The sequence below is a fragment of the Trachemys scripta genome, chromosome 1, assembly GCF_013100865.1.
Source record: "Trachemys scripta elegans isolate TJP31775 chromosome 1, CAS_Tse_1.0, whole genome shotgun sequence".
NCBI classification, from domain to species: Eukaryota; Metazoa; Chordata; order Testudines; family Emydidae; genus Trachemys; species Trachemys scripta.
The window spans coordinates 137367536-137389985 of record NC_048298.1 but is presented as its reverse complement, the minus strand read 5'-3'; the positions used below and the strand labels follow the sequence as shown (position 1 = coordinate 137389985).

At 48.0% G+C, this 22450-nt stretch overlaps 2 protein-coding genes across 3 annotated transcripts in view; one reads left to right on the top strand and one right to left on the bottom strand.

Annotated features, from left to right (window-relative positions):
* LOC117870963 (transient receptor potential cation channel subfamily V member 6-like) overlaps positions 1–3809 on the top strand; it is a 71310-nt gene extending 67501 nt beyond the window's left edge. Inside the window, exon 15 of the mRNA XM_034758489.1 lies at positions 2759–3809. Within this exon, the coding sequence (XP_034614380.1) occupies positions 2759–3059 (301 nt within the window). The 3' untranslated portion in view covers positions 3060–3809. The remainder of the gene's footprint in view (positions 1–2758) is intronic.
* A 1633-nt stretch (positions 3810–5442) lies between these two features.
* Positions 5443–22450, bottom strand: part of LOC117885296 (ephrin type-B receptor 5) — a 142014-nt gene continuing 125006 nt past the window's right edge. The window contains exons 7-17 of one of the 2 annotated variants that reach the window (XM_034786589.1): positions 17624–17748; positions 16163–16325; positions 15106–15220; positions 12124–12179; positions 11891–12010; positions 11191–11438; positions 9904–10119; positions 8563–8712; positions 8224–8417; positions 6769–6924; positions 5443–6007 (exon numbers count right to left, since the gene is read on the bottom strand). In XM_034786589.1, the coding sequence (XP_034642480.1) occupies positions 5899–6007; positions 6769–6924; positions 8224–8417; positions 8563–8712; positions 9904–10119; positions 11191–11438; positions 11891–12010; positions 12124–12179; positions 15106–15220; positions 16163–16325; positions 17624–17748 (1652 nt within the window). In that variant the 3' untranslated portion in view covers positions 5443–5898. The remainder of the gene's footprint in view (positions 6008–6768; positions 6925–8223; positions 8418–8562; positions 8713–9903; positions 10120–11190; positions 11439–11890; positions 12011–12123; positions 12180–15105; positions 15221–16162; positions 16326–17623; positions 17749–22450) is intronic. The other variant, XM_034786590.1, reaches the window with a different exon arrangement.

Below are 22450 nucleotides of genomic sequence, written 5' to 3'. Positions count from 1 at the left end.
GAACTCCTTGGGGGAGAATTGTATGTCCCATGCTCTATTTTACATACATTCTCCCATATATTTCATGTTATAGTAGTTTCAGATGATCACCCAGCACATGTTGTTCATTTTAAGAACAGTTTCACTGCAGATTTGACAAAACGCAAAGAAGGTGCCAATGTGAGATTCTAAAGGTAGCTACAGCACTTGACCCAAGGTTTAAGAATCTGAAGTGCCTTCCAAAATCTGAGAGGGATGAGATGTGGAGCATGCTTTCAGAAGTCTTAAAAGAGCAACACTCCAATGCGGAAACTACAGAATCCACACCACCAAAAAAGAAAATCAACCTTCTGCTGGTGGCATCTGACTCAAATAATGAAAATGAACATGAGTCGGTCTGCACTACTTTGGATAGTTATCGAGCAGAACCCCTCATCAGCATGGATGCATGTCCCCTGGAATAATGGTTGAAGCATGAAGGGACATATGAATCTTTAGTGCATCGGGCACTTGAATATCTTGCGACACTGGCTACAACAGTGCCATGAGAATGCCTGTTCTCACTTTCAGGTGACATTGTAAACAAGAAATGGGCAGCATTATCTCCTGCAAATGTAAACAAACTGAGTGATTGGCTGAACAAGAAGTAGGACTGAGTGGACTTGCGGGCTCTAAAACTTTACATTGTTTTATTTTTCAATGCAGTTTTTTTTGTACATAATTCTACGCTTGTCAGTTCAACTTTAATGATAACGAGATTTCACTACACTACTTGTATTAGGTGAATTGAAAAATACAATTTCTTTTGTTTTATTTACAGAGCAAATACTTGTAGTCAAAAATAAATATAAAGTGAGCAGTGTACACTTTGTATTCTGTGTTGTAATTGAAATCAATATATTTGAAAATGTAGAAAACATCCAAAAATATTTAAATGGTATTCTATTCTTAACAGTGCAGTTAATCATGATTAATTTTTTTAATCGCTTGACAGCCCTACTTGTTACCCTTAACTTCACTCCTGTCCATACACAAAAATCTCTAGCTCAAGTTAGGGGGTGCTTTAAGCTTGAGCTAACTGGTTTGTCAGGTGGGCTGGGTTGAAGGTTGAGTGATCTCAAGCTAGTGATGCAGTGAGGATGCAACAGCTTGAGTTATAACTCAGCAGCAGCTAGTCCAATCACTTTGCTAATCCAAGTATCAGGAGGTAGCCATGTTAGTCTGTATACACAAAAACAACAAGGAATCCGGTGGCACCTTAAAGACTAACAGATTTATTTGGGCGTAAGCTGAAGAAGTGTTTTTTTTACCCACTAAAGCTTATGCCCAAATAAATCTGTTAGTCTTTAAGGTGCCACCGGACTCTTCTTGTTTCTGCTAATCCAGTCACTCCAGGCTGCTAATCAAATCAATAACTCCAGCATAACTAAAAGCCGAACAGTGAGGTTAATTCCATACCCATCCCTCAGTTATTGCTAGACTCCTTGATACTTCTCTTCATCTCCCTCCATGCCCCAGAGCCTTTTCTGCAGCTCAACAGGGCTCATGGCATGGGATTCAAGGAGCTGCAGTCGCTCCTTTCCTTCCTGAGATTCCTGAACACTAGAGATGTCTGTGTGAAGGGACAGACAGGCTCTCTGTGACCCTGCATCAGGCAGAGTGTTAATGGGCTAGGAAAAAGAGATGCTCCTAGCAAAATATAGGCAGACACTAACTGATCCCTTGCCCTCCAGCCCTAATGCAGAGCTGCCATAGTGCACTAGCACTGCATTATGAAATGTAAAAACCAAAGCTGCCCCTAGGCTGCAGGCCATGCCATTTGCCCACTTCCGCCTGGGTTTGTAGGAGGGAGAACAATGTCTGCACTCTGCACTGCTCGGATTGCCACCACCTTCCTTCCCCTCCAGGAACAGATACAAAAGCCTAGCACCCATGGCTCCTTGCCTTAGAATGCTTGTGGGCAGGGCCTTGCCTTCGAGGTAAATAAACTATTTCTTGGGTGAGACAATGGGCGCACACTGACTCAGTATCTAAGTTGGCAGAGGGACTAGAGGGGGAGCGCACTTGCTGCCTGCTCTGCTTTTCGTCAGCAGGACCCAGGAATTAGTATCCTGTCTCTGACAGAACCCAGTAACAGGAACCCCGGAGGCATAAGGAACCCCAGCATGGGTAATTATGAAATAGCTGGCCCTTAGGGGAAGGTCCTTCCTTGAGCCAGCCTGCTGGAATTTGGCTTGTTCTCCAAAGCAGCAGGGTTTTATAACCCTCATAGTATTTTATCCTTGCTAATGGAACTGTGGCTGTTTTCATTACACACACAAATGCTGAATGCTTTCCTGAATCCTTCTAAGGTCTTTGCCTCAGTGAGATCTTGTGCAAATGAGTTCCACAGGTGACTTATGCATTTTGTACTAAAAGCAACAGATGGAGGGAGGTCAGGCAATAATTTTGCTTTCCATTCTGCTCTTGCAGCAGCTGCTACTGCAGGGGAGGTGGAGCATGGAGAGTTACCTCTCTGTGCCAGTTCCCACTGCTAGATGAGAGATCATCATGTAACACGAGCCTACAAGCAACTCCCCACCTGATTTTTTCTCCTGACTGCAGTGGCTCAGGTCTCTGACATACAGTAGTCTAGTTCTTTTGGCAAGAGGGAGACATTGCATTGGTATGAGAGGCCTAGTTGGTGGGGCTTCTTCTTTGGCTTGGGGCTGAAAAGTGTGAGATGTAGGTATTCCTAGCACACTGGTCTTGATTGTCTTTGTTCTCATCCTGCCTACAGAGTGGAAGACCGATGTGAAGGCAGGCAGCACAAGATGCACCGCTACATGGAAGCATTTAAGTTCCAGATCACAGAAGACTTTGACAAGTACTCACAGAACAAACAGGAGCTGGAGGACGACAAAGACACAGAGGCTCCGTACAGGAAGAAGACCCCTTGCAGCACTCCAGCTGTGTCACCAAGCCTGTCCCGGAGGAGCTCCAGCCATGGCTGGGACATCCTGAGGCACAGCACTCTAGGGCAGCTACAGGGCCACGTCAACCTTTCCATGGAGAAGGAAGAGGAGATCTACCATGTCTGAGTGACTGCTCGTCTGCCTCTGTGCAGTGAGTGATCCCTCTCTCCTGCCAGTGGTAAAGGCCATGTTCCGGCATGGACACCTTGTAGTAGTCAACATCCTATTGCCTGCACTCCCATATGGACAGCTCACTCCACAGCAGCTCTCTGTGGGGCTAAATGGAGTGCCTGGGGTGTGTGAGGACATTGGGCTGGTCACCCATTGCATGAATGTAAACACACACACATGGAAAAAAAAAATCCCTGATGCATGATAGTGCATGTTACCACCAGCCCAGTCAAGGCCATTGGGATTTGAACTGGATCACTAACTTCTTCCCCACCAACCTGGACCATTCAAGAGGAAAAATGTCTGATCCCTCACACAGATGGCAGTACTGCTAAAATATATTCACTAGTGCAAACGTGTACCAGTGCCCTCTAGTGGAGGCCTGTGGAAGGTGCATCTGCTACCATGGTAGCGGTAGAGACTGAAGCATCTCCTTAGCATCTCATGGTGATGCCTGTGTTTTTGGCACTGAAGGTGCTAGTTTGGTCTCAGATGGTGTAGATTTGACTGGCAAGCATAGTGTGTGTAAATCTGGATGGGTTGTGCTCTGAATTCCCAGACACTTTGGCAAGCAACAGAGATTTTTTCTAGGCATGGGCTTGCTGACTGGTTCCAGCGCCAATGCTTTTTTATCCTCACACTGTCTTTGTGCTGCTGTGAATTTCTTATCCCCTCCTCTTCCCCCGCACTCCCAGCTCAAAGAGCCCCTGGATTATTTTTGTATTTAGTTCTATTTACATTTCAATCCGTGTTTTTTCTCTCTCTCCCTCTGTTAAAGATAAATTAATATATTTTACTACTTCAGTGCATTGAAAGGTCTGAACTGTGAATTTTACTTGGAGTAATGTAGACCTCTCCCTTTAAAAGAATTCTTCCCCAGTCGCTTTCTGAGTCCAGCTTTCAGTCTGTTTATTACCTTTAAAGAAATGGACTCCTGCCCCACTCTCAGCTGCTCGGCTGACCATGGGACTTCAGTCCATGCAGGGTTAATGTCTGCAACAGCCCTGCCTTTCAAACTCCACCTCCGGGCCTGGGTGTTGGGGAGTGGTTTGCTATAGAATGGTAGGCTGTACTGCAAGGGGCTAGCAGAGGGGCATGGATAGGTCAGGACATCTCATCCTGCAGCGGCACAAGAGAAGACTTATTGATACAAGGCCCCTGAAGTTTTCTGCCTACCCATGCCCCAGTGCTTTTATAAAGCCCTGAAATCTGGGCTCAGCTCAGCTTCACCCTTTAATATAGATCTATACAGGGGCACCCACATGTCTTCTCTTGGCTCCCAAAGGCCCTGCCCCTTACCCAAGGTGAAGATGTGTCAGCAGGCAAGTACTAGCCTATCAGAGGGGGACACAACTTGCCTCCTGTAGACTTCGTCATGCTAGAGTGACTTTGTTTTACTGCCAGATAATGCACTTTATGGTGATTCCCAGAGTATGTGTTCCCTGGGAGCTCTCCCTCCTGTTTAAAGATCAGAGATATGATTGGTTGGGACTGGTTACTTCCTCTGGTTGTAGGCCATGGCTGATTGATCTTGGTTGGTCCCTTCTTGATGGGGGATTATGAAAGGTGTTAAATGTGTATGTAGATCCAATGGCCTGTTTGGAGTTCAATTTCCTCCCAGTAAAATCCTCCACACACTCCCCTTCTCTGGTCTGTGTTTATTTCATTTTCTCCTCTGCTCTGGGGGGCCAACTGGAGTCAGCGAAGGAAGAACCTTCTGCTCCAAGAGGTCACTCTGCCACCTTCCCCAATGCCCATAATAGAGTGGGAAGGGAATCAGAAGCCCCTGCACCTCTTGGATGCTAAGTGGTGTGGAATGAGAACCTAGATCTCTCCTCCCAACAGGGACTGGAATGGAACCAGAACCATCTGTCAGCAGGAGCCTAAAGGCTCTGCTCCCCTCCTTTCCTCTTTAATCCCTAGAACCAGAATCCTCTGCTCCCCCTCAAATGGCCAGAGCCCAGAAGGGGGGATCCAGGAATCTCTGCTCAGCCACCTCTCCCAACTCGGGAAATGGAACAATGTGGATCCAGGGACCACCTTCCCTTCCCAGCCCCTGGCAGCAGTGAATATGTTCCCCTCCCAGCCCCTGGGACCATGGTGCAGACTCAAGGCCCCACTGTTGCCTGCTACCAAGCAGTGTGGAGCTCTGAGCTCACTGTTGCCTTCCCAGCCCTTCCCTGGAACAGTACAGCACTGCAGTAACTAGGTCACTCACCCCATCTTCTGTCACATAATGTGTCCGCACTTGGTGCTCCAGCTCCCCATCACCCAAGGATGGCAGGTGGCAGGCCTGCCCCAGCCCCATACTACCTGAGAAAGAACCTCACACACGTGGACTATTTTCTTTTAGAAAAAAAAAAAGTAACTTTCTGCTGCCTTTATTTTGCCTGGTTCAGGGCAAAAAAATGTCTCTGTGGCTTTGATGGGCTCCCAGCCGCAGACACAGTCCAATGACAGCTTTGTAAAGTTTTCAAACCCATCTGCTGCAGAGAAGAGGCAGCAAGCGTGTCTGAGCTGTCCAAACTATCTTCCAGCTCCTCCCCACATTACAGTAGCTCCCTCTTCCCTCAGTGCTTCCCCAATGTACAAAATCACCCATATCTGAATGGCACAAGTTCTGTAGCATTGCAGTCAAATCACTGCAAGGGTTTGTTTTGGTGGCATGGGACATTTAATGCCCACTCTATCTCTGCACAAAGTCTCCAGGGATCTCCTCGCCTGCTCCCATGGATAGTGAAAATCGCTCTGAACTCCCTTCCTGGAGTTTGGAAGTGGGGAAATGGTCTAAACCTCAGACCTCTACTGGTTCGAGCTGGTTCAGGTGAACTCGCATGAGCTGGATGCTGTTGAGAATCTTCTTCTGGTGACCAACCAGGGTGATCCCAATGTGCTGGATATCTCTGTGAGAGAAAGGGCGCATGGTAAAGATAGGGCTCCTGTTCTGAACTGCCCCAACCCTCCTCCTCTGTGCCACTTTCCTTTCTCTGGCTCTCTTTGTCTTCACTGTTACCCAATTTTAACCCAATTTGTGGCATGGTTGGCTCTAAAAATGGTTTATGCCACAGCCAGCGTGGTTAGTACCGATGGTGCCTAGCAGGTAGTTGTCTTCCTATATCCCAAACTGCACCGTATTTCTGCTTTGTAACTGTGCCTGGTCTGGCTGGTCCTCCTCCTTCCCAGCTCTCAGTGTGGAAGGACATTCGAGAGTGCACTGTCCCATGAGCTGCTGATGTTGCTCTGTGTGCAGGTCCTCCTGCTGGGCTACTATGGGACAGCAGCAGCCCAGGTTTTCCCAGAATGCACTGATGCAAATTCAGTTGTGCAGTGGTGTGATTGCCGATGCACAAACATGCCCCACACATAGTCATGGTGTGGAAAAAGTGGCTGTGTGGGCATAACTCCCTTGTGTATGTTTTACTGGGGTCAGATGAGTGTCAGAGCTGGTTACAAATACACACTTATACTTCAAGTGTAGAAAGGGCCTAAAAGGATGTTAGATGGCAGTTGCCCTGCTCTGAACTGCCCCTCCATTACCTCTGTGTGTATCCTCCAAAGATTCCCTACTCCTTATCTCCTAGCTCCTCTTCCACCTAAGGAGAAAATTCCAGAGTGGAAGCCCTCAGCACCCAGTGTCCTCTGCTCCATCCCAAACTTTACTTACTCCAGTGTCATACGTGAGATGACATCGAAAGTAGTCAATCCGGCCTGGTCAAAATTCTCCTTGTAGCGGCCCATCTTGATGGCATCCAGCCATTCGTGGGCACTGGTGAGTGAGGGGAAGTCTGGGGGTGAGTTGCTCAGCAGGGGTTGGGATGGTCTGCAAAGGAAGAGGGAACTTAAGTGCTAAAAGTTCACATGGCTAACGCTTGCCAGCCAATTACAATACTCAGTCTGGGGGAAGAGCAGAAAGGAAGTGGGACAACACCAGAACAGCATGGAATAAGGATAGACACTAATATCCCCCCACCATGCCCCAGCACCTCCACAAGCTCCTGCCTGGTGCCCTCTCTTACCAGCATTCCCCATTTCCCTTTTCCACCCAACCCAAATCACCCTGCTAAACAGGTGACAGTTCCCTCCAAATCGTGCTCCATCATGAATCCCTCTGGACAAGCATCCCCAGTTGCCCCAGATCCTCTGGCACTTGCTGGATCTTGCCTCACTGTTTGGGTGAAGATCCCTTGGAGCTGGGGTGGCTTTCCAAGACTGGGGAAATGGGGCTGGTGAAGTCACTCCCTGTGTCTCCCCAGTTGTGGACTAGCTCTCCCTCTCTGAGCTGCTCCCCTTAGAACAGCCAGTTAGCAGTTACCTCATGCACACAGAGTGGCTCTTTTAGGCTCCAACACTTTCCTTCATCAAAGGAAACAAGACTAAACAGCAGCCAAAGGCTAAAGAAACCATGGTTTATAAATGAAATTTGCTGCTTTTCCTGCCTTTTGAATCTGTCCCAAGGCTAAAAGTCTCTTTCTATATTGGTGTTTAATAAACTGAGCACAAGCACGCACTCCTCCCCTCCCCCAGCCTTGCACTGTGCTGTGCTAGGCCGAGGTTTAAAACCCACGGGAAAATCCCTCTAGGCCAGCAGGACGTGTTTCCGTCATCCACTCTGGAGCCATCTAATCCTGGCTGCATCTACCCCCCAGAGACATCCCCTCTGCTGACCTCCTGCATCTGGTTCCAACAGGCTGGGAAATGCAGATGGGAAAATATTGTATGCAAGACTCATTTCCAATTCCAGATTTAAGTAAAGATTTCCTTTTCTCCACAGTCTGGGTCCTCCTTCCTCTGCTCACCCCTAATCCCTGATGAACCCATCCCAGGCATTCCCCTCCCTTCATCTGCAAGGCCCCCCATTTCCTGCTCACCCCAACACTGGCTGCCCCACTACAGAGATTCCTCTCCCCTTACACTCAGCCCCCACACTCCCATCACCAAGACCACCCCAATCCCAGTTGTAAAGTGCACCAGGCACTGGTTCCATCTTCACACACACACACACGCCCTTTTTGATTCATAATTGATCCCAGTCTCAGATCTCCCCCGCTCCTTCTGCTCATGGTCCCAGCCTAGCACCCCAGCCACATCCCACCTGTCTTTTGCCCATGGCCCATCTCACCTGCTGCTCCCTGTGCCGGTGGCTTTGAGCACAGATGGCTTGCGGATCATCTTGTCCAGAGCATTGACTATCTGCTCGAATTTGGGCCTCTGAACCCGCTCCTTCTGCCAGCAGTCAAGCATGAGCAGGTGCAAGACAGTGGGGCAGTCTGGGGGTGGTGGCAGGCGATAGTCCTGGTCAATAGCATTAATTACCTGCAGCAAAGGAAGAAACATGCCAGGATAAGAACTGGGAAACACTGGCTTCAGCCACTGAGATATATCTGGGCCTGTTCCATCTTCAGGAGGGACATCAGTGAGAGCAGAGAGATACATACATTCCTGCCCAAACAGAACTTACATCCTGATTAGACATGTCCCAGTAAGGCCTCTCGCCATATGACATCACTTCCCACATGACTATGCCATAGCTCCAGACATCGCTGGAGGATGTGAACTTGCGGTACTGGATGGCTTCGGGAGCAGTCCAGCGGATGGGAATCTTGCCACCCTGAAGAGCAGAGAGAGATGGAGCAAGCAGAGCGTTTGTGAGGCACAGAGAATCCAAGGAACAGACTTCATTGAATGGCTGAGCCCAGATCCCAGCACCCAGCCCAGCCCAACCCAGAGCACGTGGTACCAGTGCAGAACAACGATATTTTGTTGGTTGTTTTGGGGTTAAATTAGTCATGTTCACATCCCCACCTTGTCCCATGGCATGGTTGGGAGCAGAATCCAACCTTTGATTGCTGCAAATCCAATTTTCTAATGAAGTTTAACCCTTATGGTTGGATTTTTCACTGGAGTCTAAGGTGCTCAAATCCTATTGAACATCAACTGGAGTCGGGCACTTGAAGTTCTTAGACTCCTTTGAAAATCCCAGCATCCAACACCAGGGACAAATGTACTTGATCAGCTTTTCATCCCTTTCTCTTCTGGCCTGACTCTCCCCAACTGACAAAATATTCAAAGCCACTCAACTGCTGGCTCTTGCTCAAAGCACAGTAATTTGATCTCCATCTCACCACCCAACTAGTGGATCCTCCTCTGAGCCCTGCACACAGGATGACTGCTGCAGCTCCCTGGCCCCAGTCCCACTCTCTTGCAGGGGGCCTAGGGGTGTCTGAGCTCTACGTATGTAATGGCTGGTTTAGGTATTGCTCGTAGGTGCTGTACAAGGTTTTTGGGCAGGTATTTTGGGTGTTGTACTTACCCCATGCGCCCCAGAGGCAGGAGAGGAGTTCAGTATCTGTGGCTCCTCAGTTCTCAGCCTCTCTGCCGAGCTGGCCAGCACAGGAGCAAACTGTTGCCTACTGTGGTTGATGGGGTTTGGAATGTGCACCCTTACCCCACATGGCAATGTACTGAGCTCACCAGCTCATTTTGTACAGCTGATTACATGGCTGCAGTTGTCAGTCACTATCGGTCTGGGGCTAGGTTAAAACTGATAACCTCAAGGTGAAAGGCTCTGCACCCCATTCCCAATCCCTCCAGTCCTTTCAATCTGAGGCCGAGCTGGAAGTGGTGCACTAGGGGTGGAAGGTGCTGTACCCCATTCCTGGTATCTTGTCCCCAAGCTATTGTCTGTTCTATAGGTAAGAGGAGCACACACAAGACTTGTATAAAGAATTAACAATGAGTGCAGGACAGGCCTGTGCAGGGCAGTCATAGCAGAAGCCCAGTTTCCTCACCAGTAACTCACCAGGGCCCCAGTATAGGTGGGGTTTGAGGCATCATCTTCCAGGAAGCGGGACAAACCAAAGTCAGACACCTTGCACACCAGGTTGCTGTTGACCAGGATGTTACGGGCAGCCAGGTCACGGTGGACATAGTTCATGTCCGAGAGGTAACGCATGCCAGCTGCGATCCCCCGCTGCATCCCCACTAGCTGCAGCACGCTGAACTGTCCTTCCCGTTGCTGCAGACAGAAGAGACACACCCAAAAGACTCAGGCCTCAGTGGACACAGGAATTACAGCCAGCAGAGAAAAGCAACAATGAGGGATTGGAGCTGGAGGGATTATGAAGTTAGTTAAAAGAACTAAATATGTCTATGTTCAGCCAAATTTGTGGGAGACAGAACCACCTACAGTTACCATACAAGTGTAAATATCAAGAAAGGAGAAAGGTGTTTAGGGCAATAGATTGCAAACAGTTTCATATTGGTGACCCACTTCTGAAGATACATCTCATCTTGTGGACACTTCCTCTCCTAGCCTCCAACTCCTGATCCTCCACCATCTCTATAGCGGCTAGATGACGTGGCTACAGGAAAAAAGAGCAACCTGCAGCCTCCTCTGCTCTGATCTTTCAGGTCTCTAGTTTGGTTCTATGTGCTGTATAACCTTCCAATTGCGGTGTCAGCAAACTGTCACCTGCAAATCTGGCCATGGTTGAATTATCATCAAAGAGACACCTGGTAAAGAAAGTGGCGAAGCAGCTCACAAGGAGCAGAGAAATCCATCTTTGGTTTTGTTTTAATTTAGTTGATCAGAAAAACCTCTGAAAACTCTAAGAGCCCTGAAATAGGCTATAACTAGCAGGAAGCTTTACTGCTTGAAGGCAGAAGCACTACCATTTGGACAACAGATCGCTCCATGGACCACCTAAAAGTGCCCTATGATGCACAGCTTGAAAACCACCTCCCTAAGGAGACCTCGGGGGATAGGACTAATAGTAACTGCAGGACAGGGAGCAGAGTGAGGCATTTTAGCCTGGATATCAGGAAATATTTCTTATCAGTGAGTTTGTATTGGACTGTGGAACAGTCTACCCATCTCCCACTGGGTGACCTGGCCAGTGATGGAAGATTCTCGACACATTGCCCCAGAGAGATCCATTCAGTGTCTCATCATTATCTCCATCAAACCTCCAGGGAACTGGCCTTGACATCTGACAGACACAGAGAGAAGAGGATGGAGAGATTAAATGATGGAGCTGACAGTGACAAAGAGTTGCGGGTGGGTGGAGCAGAGTCCAGCTTGGGATACCCTGAGGAAGGAATCCAGCGAGCCATTCTCCATGAACTCCGTGACGATCATGACGGGTCGGCTCTTGGTGACCACACCCTCCAGACGGATGACATTGGGGTGCTCAAACTGCCCCATGATGCTGGCCTCACTCAGGAATTCCCGCCGCTGTTCATCTGTGTAACCTGACTTCAGAGTCTTGATGGCCACTGTGTACTCCCGCTTCCCCGGGGGTTTCAGGCGCCCGAAGCACACCTCTCCAAACTCTCCTACCAGGGGAGGAGGAAAACACAGCTAGCATGAGATGGGGAAACATGAGATCCTAGTGAGGGACAGGCTGGATAAACAGTCTAGTGTTAAGATCCCAGGGACTGATAACTACCAGGGTAGCGGTTAGGGTTTGGGTTAGCACAAAATTCATGGTCAAAGCTCCAATTTGAATGAGGATGTGTATTAAGGTTTGAAACAGATTGGGGGACAAACAAGGATTTGGGGGTGGCCTTTCCAATGCTGCTTTATACAAAGCTTTGGACCAAGCTAGGGGTTAAGGTTAAGGTGCACTCTGGTCAGGATGCACTAGCTGCACTGATATTGTTCCAGAAAGTAGGGCAGAGGTTGATTCTCAATGTGGGCTAGCAGTGATGTGGGTCAGGATTGAGTCACATCATGAGTTGCAGAGCTATGGGCCATACAGCGGGGTTTGCCATTCTCCTTGCATTACCTGATCCAATGACCTCTTCGATCTTGACAAAGGACACATCAATCTCCTTGGCAAATTCCCGAATAGCCTCATTGGGGTCCTCGTAGGTCGAAGGGTCAATGTAATACTTCACCCCAAGCCCTACCAGGAAGAAGAGATAGCCCAACCATGATCATAGCCAAGCCCCAGGGAGGAAGAGATGTGAGTGAGCTCTGAAGAGACACCCCTTGCCACCTATCCCTGGTAACACTTACCCCGTGTGCTGATGTACTGCTGCAGGCGGTCTGTATATGGGGTCTCTCGCCTCTTACTGTGGGACACAAAAAAAGGGGGAAATCAAAGCAAGCAGGAAAGGGTCTCCCAGGCTCCCCAGTGTGAGGTCAGAATCAAAGAAGCACAGAAGTCAAGGATGGAAGAGACTTATTAAGGTCCCCACCATCTGCTGGTGACCAATGCAGGGTTGTTCCCTACAGCACATCTACCATTGCTGTATCCAGTCAAGTTTCAAACATGCAAAAGGTTGGGACCTCCACCAGTCCCTCTGGGAAACTATTCCATAGCTGAACACAATTACCTGGGAAGGTTTTCCCAATATGCTGGCTAAACTTTTTTAATTTCATCCCATCACTACAGGTTATTCCTTTTAGTACCACCCTAAATAATTCGTCCTTCTATGTTTTTTTTATACTCGTCAACTATGTTGTTCTCCCCTTAAGTGTCATTTACCCCAGTTACACAGATTTAGTTGTTTTTAATTCTCCCCATTAGTCAGCCCCTCCGTATCATTTCTGTTGCTCCTGTCTGAACTACGTCCACCTTGACACGTCTTTCCAGTAGTGTGATACCCCAAACTGAACACAGAGATCATACAGACAGGGCCTCCATGTCCCATGATGTAATGCCTTTGTGCATACAGCTCAAAATCGCAGCAGTCTTTATTGCTGTCATCATATGGCAAAGACGTATCTAATTTCCAGCCTCCGTTGTCTCTTTGCAAGCTTCTTCCTCCCATTCAGTATGTATGTCTCAGGTCATTCTCCAGCCATTCTAGATAAACTTTCCAAGTTAAATCTTGTTTTCTTATTTTTCTGCCCATATTTCTAATCTCTCTTTACTTTATATTACTTTATAATACTTCTCTGTCCTCACAGGTATTCACAGCTCTTTCTAATTTAGTATCATCTGTGTATTTCATTTATTTGACAACTTCTAGATCAGATTAAATAAAATCAGGTCCCAAACCAAGCCCTGTGGCATCTCAACACACAGATTCCCAACAATTCAATGCTTTTCTGCTTATCATCATCCTCAGGTTACAGTTTTTCAGCCAGTTTTGAATCCATATGACTGTTTCTATCCAATCCAACTGGAATTTGAGATACGATTTCATGAAACACAGGGTTTAATTGCTTTACTAGTGTCCAGAGTACAACATAACTACAACTACCATCCACTAATTCCTTAATTCTAAAAAATAACAACCATCAGGCTTGTATTGCATCCTGCATTATTCATAAATGATGTATTTTTCTCAGGACTCTGTTAAACCTTCACAACTTTAGTGAGTAATATTTCTCTCAAGATCTGCTCAGTTATTTTACCATGAACAGGAACGGTCATTACAGGGTGATGATTGCCAGCATCATTCCCTGATTTTTACTGTTTTGAAGGTCAGCACTACATTTGCTTTCTCCCCCAAGTCCTCTGATACCTCTCCGGGTTCCCATAATTTTCCAGAAATAAGTTTATCTGTGTAATTCCCTTAAAACCCTACATTGCATATTGACAAGACAATATGTGTTAATGTTTCCAAATGTAATATACATTTATAATGTATTTAAATTTTCTAAATATAAACCTAATCTTTTTAATAGCTATTTTGTAAGGTTTTCCTTATTTACTAAATGTCCAAATTTATTTTTCTTATTTAAAGCTGATTTAAAATAAAAGAGAGTAGGTTATCTCAGCCATTTGGGTGTCATCATTAATTTCATCCATTCTCTCATTTATAAGTGGGCCTTCTTTGTCTATGGTATTTCTTCTCCCACAGATGTATTTACAGAATCCTTTTAGTCCCCTCCTCAGCCCCAGCTTTGGCTAGTATTAATTCATTCTGCTTTTTGTAAAAAAATATATGCTTTATTGAGTTGTGCACATAATATCACATATTTCCAACCATAACATAAAATTATAGTTTAACAGTCCAAAGTTACAACAGGAGACTACAACAGAAATATAACAACATTTGTCTTTTTTCATTCTTTCCTCCCCAGAAAAAAATAACAAAAGAAAAAAGTTTACATGAAAAAGGAAAACAAATATTAAAAAGGGAAAGAGAACAAAAAAAGAAACCCTAGATTTTGCTTTCTAAAGTAGGTTATATAGTTGTACTCCATATACATGAGAGGAAAGGCTAAAAGGTTCCTTTTTGCAGAATGCAGGGGGGTAGGGTGGAGCAGAGACATGGAGAACACATATATAGGGTCTAAGGGTTCAGAGTTGGGGTGAGTTTGAGGATGGGGATGTTGATCAGTTCTTGCTTTTATCTTTCAAAAGGATCCCATCATTCATTCTCAGACCCCAGGGTGTTCTTGTTTTTCTGTTGTGCTTTGGTTTATGCTACTCTTTTCTTTTCCCTGCAAATCGTAACAGACAGTCTATACTCTTGTTTATTTGCCTTTTTCTCTACAGTGCTTTCTTTAAACCTACCTTATCTTTGAATTAGTCCTTCCTGGAACCACGTGGGCTGCACTCCTTGTATTCTTGTTTTTCAGATGAGCTATAATTCCTAGGCTCTTAATTAAAGGGTATTTTCAGACTCCCCAGGCACCTTCTACATCAGTAGATTTTAATACTTCCTCCCATCAATTTTTATTCACTAGATTTCTTCATTCATTCCCTAGAGTTTGCTGACCTGAAATTTTAATCTACAAGTCTATTCTGTACTATGCTGCAGCCAAACACCTTGTGGTCACTAGTTTTAAGCTTCCCTTTTGTTTTCACTTGAGGCTCATCCAATTCCCAGTGACATCAATGGGAGTGTTTCCAATGGATTGGGCCCTCAATTAGGAGCAATGGGGTAGGATCCCCCTGAGGGAGATGCAGAGCAAGATGGGAGCTCATGGGGGTTTGGATGAATGTACAGTGGAACTGGGTTTCCCTAGGGGTGGGTTTAGGTAGGGGGGATCCACTGGCTGGGGTGCAGGTGCTGGGCATGAGGAGGGGAGGGAATTCACCTCTTGAAGATGATGGCAAGGATGGCAATGGCAGCAATTACCAAGAAGGCCAGACCACCAAGTGCTGAGCCCACGATAAGTGGCAGCCGGTCCTGAACCATTTCCGAGCGTTCGCCTGGCAAGGGAGAGACACACACACACAGAGGACAAGGGCTGTCAGAATCTCCTACCAGTTCAGCCAGGCTCCACCCAGAGAACTATTCCAGCCTCCCTTAGATCTCGCAGTCAAACCCTGATACCTCATCACCCTCCAATTAACTCTTCCATTATCCCCTTCAATCTCTCTGTCTCCAATGCCTCCCTTCCTCCCCCTGGAAATCCCACAGCCCCTCCTATCCTCTTCTGCATCCCCTGCTCCACGCTCGCCTGGATCCACTGACTCCTGAGCAGCCACCTGAGCGTAATCCACCTTGGTTCCCAGGGCCAACCTCTCCCCTTCCTTCAGCTGGCAGGAGAGATGTATGAAGAGGTTGCCCTGACCCAGCCCCTTTGATCCACGCCCAGAACTGTCACAGGTGATACACTGCTCCCTCCATGAATGAAGGCTGAACCTGCCAAAAAGCAGGTTTTGTCTGGATGCTCTGGGGCCTGATTTCCATCAGACCATTGCAGAGCACTGAACTGTGACCTGTCTGCATGAACTGCGATCCCCTGTGTGATGCGGTACTGGGCTCCCCTACAGCTCGTGTTGCTAACACACTTCAGTTCTGATGGGCATTTGCACAAGAGTGCAAGGGACTGAGGATGTAGATGTACCAAAAATCTGAGTAAAAGATATGCTCGAGATTGCACACAGGCACATGAAGTTTGTATGAGTGATCATATGGGTGTGTGATCATATGCAAATATGCATCTGTGAAGGCCTGGGTTGGTCTGTGTGGGTCTTCAAGCATGAAAAAGAGCAGGATACAAGTGTATTATGTGAACAGGAGTGCAAGGGTGAGGGGGTTTGGGAGCATGAGTTAGTGGGCATGTGTATGGGCATGTGTGAGCATGAGCGGTGTGAGTGTGTGTGTGCAGGTATCAGTTCGAGAGTACATGCAAGTGCATCACTCACCTCCCACCAGGGTCTGGAAATACATCTTGCCACTATATGGCCCATAACCCACAGCTGTCCTGGCTCGCACCTGGAAGGCATAGATCTTGCCTGGGCTCAGGTTTGAGATAGTGGCCATGTTGGTCTCACTGGTTATGGTGAATGAGTTATCCTCATCTTCTGCCTGCAAGCCAATGGCCAATCAGAGATGACAAATGTGAGAGCCCAGCTACAGATGACACTCTTCAGCAACTAATCCTAGGTTCCCTGTACAATGCCCTTCGATCCTGCCCTGCAGCCCCCTTTCCCCTGATACCCCAGTCCTAGGCTCCCCACCCAGCTTTGCCATTGCCCCTTATTCCTGACCTTAAAGGAAGTGAATAGTAAGGGAAAAGGAAAAGTGTGATTTGGGCAAGAGTGAGGAAGATGAGCTAGGACATGGATGGGTGGTATATCTTCCTACGGGGCCCTGGTGAGATGCTATTCATCTCAATAATCTCCCAACTTGACCTGAAACATTACCTCCTATGCCCACCAAACTCTGCCTCTCTCTTCCCAGAATCCACTGCAACAGCATATGTAGTGCTCCATAGGACAACCTGCTGGAATTGGCACTACCATTTACAAGACACCATTACAACTAGAGGAAGGACCTGTACTGAACAACTGTGCAATGTGTTCCAGTGGAAGAGCAGAGATGAGGAACAAGAGGCGACTTGAACTCTCCTCCAGACATCTTGCCCTGCAACCACCAACCTCCAGTTAGGAGTCATGATTGATGTGGGTGGAAAACAACTATTTTGTCTCATCTGCTAGCCTATAATGGATCAACATGCTGCCTAATGAATGGCAGGTGTGAGTTGGCACCATCCCATATTCCAAACTCCTGCGGCACACACCCGAGCAGAGCAGGATCCTGTGCCATCCGAGCCTGAGTGGCAATGGACAGTTCCTAGCATTAATCCGCAAAGGGTTTTTTTTACAGGTACAGAGAGATTTCTATCCAGCCTTGGATGGAGATGCCAGTATGTCCCATGGGATTTCCCTCTGTGAGGGTATAATGGGAGTGTTCCTGCTGAAAATGAGCCCATCCTCTCAAAGATGTATCACTTCTGGAACTCCAGTTCCTTTTATCATCTTTGCATCTGGCATCCCTAAACTCTTCCGAAAGATCTAATCTAATCCCAGGGATGAACTCAGCTAGAGATCTCCCCTCTGCTGGTCCACACCACCTGGTTCTATCAGTCTGAGAAATACAGAAGAGAAAATATTGGATGAAAAATAATTTCCAATCCCAGTTTTTTTACCACAGATTCCCCTTTCTTCGCACTGGAAGTACTCTCCTTCCCCTTGCTCTCCTCAGTTCTCAGCTGCATCCCCAATCTAGAGAGATTTCCTTTTCCCTACACAGTCCCTCCCTTCTCATGTTCCCCCACTAATGCTCACAGTAGGGCAGTCTCTTTTCCATTGCCCTCCACTCACCTTGTCGAAATAGCGTAGCAGGTAATCCAGGATGACCCCATTGGGCTGGTCTGGCTGTGGCCAGGACAATGTGATGCTGTTGGTAGTGCGACTCACCTGATGCATCATAGGAACCGCAGAGGGGACTAGAACAAGACAGAAAGGAGGAGGAAGAGATTGTAAGGGGAAAAGCTTGTTCAGAAGACATAATTTAATTTGAGGTGACAGTGTGGACTTCAACCCTTCCTTACTTTTCTCTGGAGTCTCATCATGAAGGATCCCACAGTGCTTTACAAATATACTGAAAGACATCCAGGGGCAATTTCATTTCACCATTCACTGAAATTAGTCACCTCTGGGGTGGTATAGTGAGGCCGAGTGGCCTCCCACGGACCCAGAGGGGGAGGGACCACTCACTGAGCCCTCATGGACACAGCCAGGAAGTGTAAAAGAAGGGTCTGGGAGCTCAGTTGGGCTGCAGCTGCCAAAGGAGCCAGACTTTTCCTGCCTGCTCCCGAGCTCGGAGACTGCCGTGGGTCCCTGCGGAGCTGAGGACTGGTCAAAACTGCCAGAGTCACCCACTGACCAAGCCATGGAGGAGTTGCTGGAACTACCATGGGCCTTGTACCTGACGACCCAGAGCACCCCCTATGGATCCAGGTACACTCCAAGGGGAAGGTAGGAATTGGCCCAGGGGCAGTCAACCTTCGTCTGGCTGGGTGGTTGCCAAAGACTTGGACCACTCTGCTACTGTTAGGGCCCTGGTCTGGGACATGGTGGAGTTGGGTGGGCCCAGGTCCCCTTGGCCACCCCACCTCTGGGGTGGCAGTACTCCCTCTCCTTAGGAGCCTATAGTCCGCTGAGCTAGGACACTAGACTCTGCTCAACTCCCGCCAGAGGCTCCTGCACTGTGTTTGTGCACAGGCCCGAGCTAGAGACTCTTGTTGTCCCATCCTGACTAAGGACTTGGACTCCTGTGTTTGCTACTCTGCCCTGACTTCAGGCCAGAGCCCCAGGCAGTGTGTGGGGCCCTGCTAATTCCCCAACAGTGGGTGACACACAAGGACGCAGTGAGGTGGAGTGGTCTCCCACAGATTGGGGGGAGAGGGTGTGTGTGAAAGGAACACCACCAACCCACTACACTTGGTAGAGAATTCGGGCAGCAGCCCAACTCCTGCAGTAGGAAGTCCTGCATCAGCTGCACCATAGATATTCCTAATGGGAGAGATGGAGCTCAATAAGCTCAGTAATTATCTGGCCAAGAGCCAAGAGCAGCAGCAGGTATCGCAATTCCAGCAACAACAGCAACTGGTGCAGCAGTTGAGGGCCCAACAGCCGCAATTGCTACAGCTTGCGACCCTGCTGCCTAGACCTAACGGGCCCCCATTCGGGAGCACAGTGAAACCCCCCTGCTTCCCCAGTGCCATTAAGACTTTCCAAGATGGGGCCCGAAGATGACCCTGAACCATTCCTTGTGACCTTTCAGTGAGTCGCAGTGGTTGCGGGGTGGCGCCCAGAACAGTGGGCCACTCTCCTGGCCCTGACAAAAAGGGTCGGAATTATAGCCGAAGCCCTCCCACAGAGGTGATGCCTCGGCCAGGACATCCAGAGGTTGGACCCTGCTTCTCCTGTGTTCATTTTGGACACTTGCAACGGGAGGCCCCAATATGGACTGCAACTTCGGCCGAGGATGGGACTGAAATGAGTCATGGCCCTCTTAGACTCAGGATATGGACAGACACTTATCCGCCAAGAAGTCACCTCTAACCCTGGACTGGCAGAGTGGGAAATCAGACTTCAGTGCATCCATGGGGATGTAAGAGCGTACCCCGATGCCCAGGTGTGATGTTGCACTCTATATGATTTTATGAAAATACGCTAATGTAACTGGAATATGCTTCATGAAAAAGTTCTCTTGTAAAGTATCATTACAAAGCTTATAATCTACTGAGTGTAATCATCCTATTTGTATAAATGTACCACTCTTGTATCTGAAACTAGAAATATGAAATATAACTGAGGGCCTATTGTAATTATGCAAAGTGTGGGCCATTAATGGTGGTTTGAAATCTTGATGACTCTCATTAACCAGGACAATTGACTGCAGATGGCTCCGTTTTACCTGTAAGTCTTCCTGTATACGTGTGTGCTGGCAAGTGGGAAATGAAGTCTTACAGTGCCATGTGATAATGTCACCTGAACTGGAATCCATCTTTAACCTAGTGCTTTTCCATTGAGAAGAGGGGGTGGGAACCCAGAGGGACAAAGGATTCCTGCGTTATGCAAAAGATATATAAGTGGGTGGAACAGAGAAAAGAGAGAGCCATCATGAGTAATCTCCTAGCTACCACCTGAGCTGGAACAAGAGCTGTACAAGGGGAAAGGATTGTGCCCAGACTAGGAAGGCATCCAGTCTGTGAAAGAGACTTATTGAAACATCTTTCAGGGTGAGATTTTTATCTGTACTCAGTTGTATTACTGTATTAAGCTTAGATTTGCGTGCTTTATTTTATTTTGCTTGGTAATTCACTTTGTTCTGTCTGTTACTACTTGGAACCACTTAAATTCTACTTTCTGTATTTAATAAAATTACTTTTTACTTATTAACCCCAAAGTATGCATTAATACCTGGGGGAGGCAAACAGCTGTGCATCTCTCTCTAGAGGGCGAACAATTTATGACTTTACCCTGTATAAGCTTTATACAGGGTAAAACGGATTTATTTAGGGTTTGGACTCCATTGGGAGTTGGGCATCTGAGTGTTAAAGGCAGGAACACTTCTTAAACTGCTTTCAGTTAAGCCTATGGCTGTTAGGGGATTTAGTTCAGATCCTGGGACTGTGTTTGCAGCAGGCTAGCGGGTCTGGCTCAAACCAGGCAGGGCACTGAAGTCCTAAGCTGCCAGGGCAGGAAAGCAGGAGCAGAAATAGTCTTGGCACATCAGTTGGCAGTTCTCAAGGTGGTTTCTGTGATCCAACTTGTCACACCGGGTCACGTTGACAATAAGTGGAGTGACACAGGAGATCCCCACATTTGGCTATCCTATCATGCTCAGGTGGGACTGGTTGGGCTTTACCCACTTGCTGCAGGAGGCCAATCTTGGGGCGCCGCCTTCCCAGACGGTCCTGAAAGGAGACTCTGTTGGGGAAAGCAGCGACAAGGCCGAGGAACGAGACCTCCTCAGAGGCAGTGATGAGAGACCTCGAGGAGAGGGCCCTGACAAGGCTGTGAACCCGACCCCGCCTCCAGATACCCTGAGGGAAGACCCCTCGGCAGACCCCATTTCCGACTTCTGTCAAGACCACAGGGGCGATTCCATGCTCAGTGGCGCCGATGACCAAGTGACCCACATTGACGGAGCTGTGACAGACCCCCAGAGAATGGCGCACTGGCCCTGATTTGAGCTCGTAGTGGATCATCTCTACTGGGTTGACCGGGACCCACAAACCCACGAGGTTCAGACACAGTTGGTAGTCCCCCGTTGCCATCTGAGAGACATTTTGAAGATGGCCCATGACATCTCTATGGCCGGCCACTTGTGGCAGGAAAAGACTGTGGCCCGAGTCCTCTCTCACTTCTTTTGGCCGGGAGTCTATTGCAAGGTAAAGGACTACTGTCACTCGTGCTCCAAGTGACAGCTGGCCACTGGGTGGTGAAGGCGCCCTTGGTCCCTTTGCCCATAGTAGGTTTCCCCTTTGAGCAAATTGCAATGGACTGGTAGGACCACTCCCAAAGAGTAATGCTGGGTTCTGCTATATCTTTGTCCTAATGGACTATGCAACCCACTTCCCCGAGGCCATTCCATGATAATATACCAGTGCCCTCATCATCATAATGGAACTGGTGAAGATCTTTGTCTGTGTTGGGCTTCCCAAGGAACTTCTCACAGATCAAGGGACCAACTTCACGTCCCAGCTGTTCTGCTAGGTGTGTACACTGCTGGGCATTAGGAAGCCGAAGAAGTCTGTGTCATCACCTGCAGATGGAGGAGCTCATTGAACGCTTCAATAGAACCTTAAAGGACATGCTGAGGAAGTTCCCTTCACAAGAGTTACAACAGTGGAACCAGCTGATCCCGCCATTGTTGTTAGCCATTCGAGCAGTACCCCAATCATCCACCAAATTCTCCCCCTTTGAACTCCTGTTGTCTAACAACCCCGCAGGGTGCTGGATCTAATGAGAGGCGCCTGGGAATACAACCTGTTGGCCTCCCAGGGGTTCTTGAAATATGTCCTATGATTACAGGATTGACTAGCTCGGGCCGGGACCCTCGTGCAAGAAAATCTCCAGACGGCCCAAGGGACTCAGGAATGGCACTACAATCAGGGAGCTTGGGACCAAACCTTCGAACCCGGTGACTAAGTGCTCCTCCTTCTCCCCTCGGAGGAGTCAAAACTCCTTGCCCGATGGCAGGGCTCTTACGAAGTGGTCCAGTGGGTAGAGCCGGTCACATATGAGATTCACCAAACAGACCAAAAAAGGAAAAAGCAGGTTTATCACCTTAACTTTTTGAAACCCTGGCATACACGTGAAGGACTGCTGATCGTCCCTTGTCCTCATGAGCAAGCCTTAGGTCCCCGGGTCCCTGATATGGCCAAGACCTAGAAGCCCCAACTGGGTGACGCCCTCTCCCCAGAACAACAGAAACAGGCCTGGTGCCTGTTGAAAGCCCTCTGTACGACTTTCACCACACTCCCAGGCCAGACCAGAGTCATGCAGCACACCATCCAGATGAACCCCAGGGAGGGGATCTGGGAGACAGACACGGGAGATCGTCGAGAAGGAAATCCAAGCACTGGTGGAGCTGGGAGTCACAAAATGGTCACGGAGAGAGTGGCATAGTCCCAT